A 2381-nucleotide genomic window follows, 5' to 3' on the forward strand; every position below is an offset into this window, starting at 1 on the left:
AACATTTCTTCATTATTAACGAAATCTCTGATTTTAATTCAGCACATTAAAGTTTTTGAAATGAAATAACAATGATCCCAAACACACTGCCAATGCAGTAAAAAGAGACCGGGATAGAAAACACTACCAGTCATGGATTGGCCTCCCAGGAGCTCGGACCTCAACATTATTGAAGCAGTGTGGGATCATGTAAACAGAGAACACAACAAAAGGCAGCCAACATCCAAAGAAGAGCTTTGAATGTCCTTCAAAAAGCCTGGAGTACTATTCCTGAAGATTAATTAAAGAAATGACAAGAAAACTGACCAAGACAGTTCCGACTGTGTTGAAGAATAAAAGTGGTGATAGCAAATACTGACTTTCAGATTCGTTGGAACTGTACAATCTATGTTTTTGTCTTATATGCTGTATTTCTGTGTAAGGGTCAAGAGTTTTGGACAACACTGTGACTGCCATCGTTGCAGTCCTTTTAATTATCAGGCGAGATCGACAGAAGATTTTCTCAGTAGGTTGATTGCGGTTTAAACTATACACCGTGAACGCGTCTTGCGCTCTACGTGCCTGCAATCTCCGCCTTGCTAGCAAGAGAGAGGCGGACCAGTTAGAAGTAGGAGCTGAAACACTTTTGCTTTTTAACTCTGCCCAAAGCGGTGGAAAACCAGAGTGAAGGTAAGGCGAAACTTATTTGTAATCTATAAAGTGGACTATGCTGACAGCACGTGCGTCTGATCCCTCTAACCATGCTGCTTTTACTCAAGTTTCAGTAACTAAGTTGTTGCTTCTCAGATGGATTCTTTGTTTCACCAGATCTCAGTGTTACGTAATACTGTACTCTTAATAATAACCATGTGGAAGCACAAGTTCTGCACAGCTGTGCCTCACCCCTCAGTTATGCAGCAGGTTTGATCAGTGGAGATAGGTTGTTTAAAGTCTTTATTGTAATTTCTGTTATAGATACTGCATACGCACATGTAATGATTGACTTAAAATGTTGAAATATTTTACATTTTATTTAAATATTTCATTAACATATAACTTATTCTCAACGATGAGCAAATAGACAAAAAGAAGAAGAAGAAGAAAATCGTTTTAATGTTAATATTGAATCCAGTCTTACTCAATCTGCTGGTTAATGGTTATGTTTGATTCCTTCATGGGTTAGTGAGTCTCACTGTGTCTCATGTTAGTGCAGACATGCGGGTGGCAGTGATTGGGGCAGGAGTGATTGGCCTGTCAACAGCTCAGAGCATCTATGAGCACTATCACTCTATTGTCAGTCCGCTAACCATCGAGGTGTATGCAGACAAGTTCACTCCACTGACCACTAGTGATGGAGCAGCCGGCTTCTGGCAGCCTTATCTGTATGATAAGGGCAACGTTCAGGAGACGTGAGTGTGTTTTATTTAACTTTCCTTTAGATTTTAGTTTTTATCTACAAACATTACTATTGCTACATTATTCCCATATTTGTCCTTGACATTTAGAAAATGGAATAAAGAGACATTTGACTACTTGCTCAGCTTTCTCAAGTCACCTGAGTCCATAAAAATGGGAATATTCCTTGAGTCTGGCTACAACCTTTGCAGTGAACCCGCACCAGTGAGTACTGCTTCTTTTTTTTGGAACTACACTTTTTTTTTTTATCTCAAAGATAAGATTTATTCTTATTAGGGAACCTTTTACAGCCAAGAACATAGGTGTGTGTGTATATTTGGTTAAAGTGCAACATCAAGCAACTCATTCACAAATTTATTGCATTTCGGGGCAATATCTACACTAAACAAAGTCCAGTTGCTCTGAAGTAGAGCTTTGTTCAGCCACATAAATGATTGTTGAATGCACTGGTTGGAAACTGTAAAGAGAGAGGCCCCACTAAGGGTTGTTTTTACACTCAGAATCAGGGTTAATTGGGATTCTGTGTACTAACGCCACAGACATTTCTAGCAAATAATGAGGAAAAACTTGCAGGGAAATTGCTTTGCACATGATTAAGACTGTGGAAGCTGTATAATTATTCTAGAAATACAAGAAAGCACAAATATGCAAATTCTGAACTCTTGTAACAAAGTGGATGACATCCCATAGTACGTACAAAACATTCAGGAATGCACGCGTAAACTCCTCCGGTATGTAGTAAGGACCCTGTCACACTGCAGTTCTGAAAATATGGAATATGGAAATATTCAGCTGTCTGCTCGAGTGGTCTGACAGTCACGAATGGAGATGTGGTCAGAAGTTTACTTACACTCATCAGATTCTTGTCATACCACAGCTTTACCAAAAGTTTAAATTGGGTAAAAAACAGTTAGTTGCAGAGATCCACATTAGCAGATGATAAAAAGAAACACAAAATACAGAAATTACAAGAAAGCTTGCATTTG

General features: G+C 38.7%; 1 protein-coding gene across 1 annotated transcript in view; it reads left to right on the forward strand.

Annotated features, from left to right (window-relative positions):
• Positions 1-1060: 1060 nt before the first annotated feature.
• LOC102302393 (D-amino-acid oxidase) overlaps positions 1061-2381 on the forward strand; it is a 6132-nt gene continuing 4811 nt past the window's right edge. The window contains exons 1-2 of the mRNA XM_042218426.1: positions 1061-1388; positions 1485-1599. Of these exons, the coding sequence (XP_042074360.1) occupies positions 1195-1388; positions 1485-1599 (309 nt within the window). The 5' untranslated portion in view covers positions 1061-1194. The remainder of the gene's footprint in view (positions 1389-1484; positions 1600-2381) is intronic.

Source organism: Haplochromis burtoni, unplaced genomic scaffold (assembly GCF_018398535.1).
Source record: "Haplochromis burtoni strain Fernald_Lab_line unplaced genomic scaffold, NCSU_Asbu1 Contig_18, whole genome shotgun sequence".
NCBI lineage: Eukaryota > Metazoa > Chordata > Actinopteri > Cichliformes > Cichlidae > Haplochromis > Haplochromis burtoni.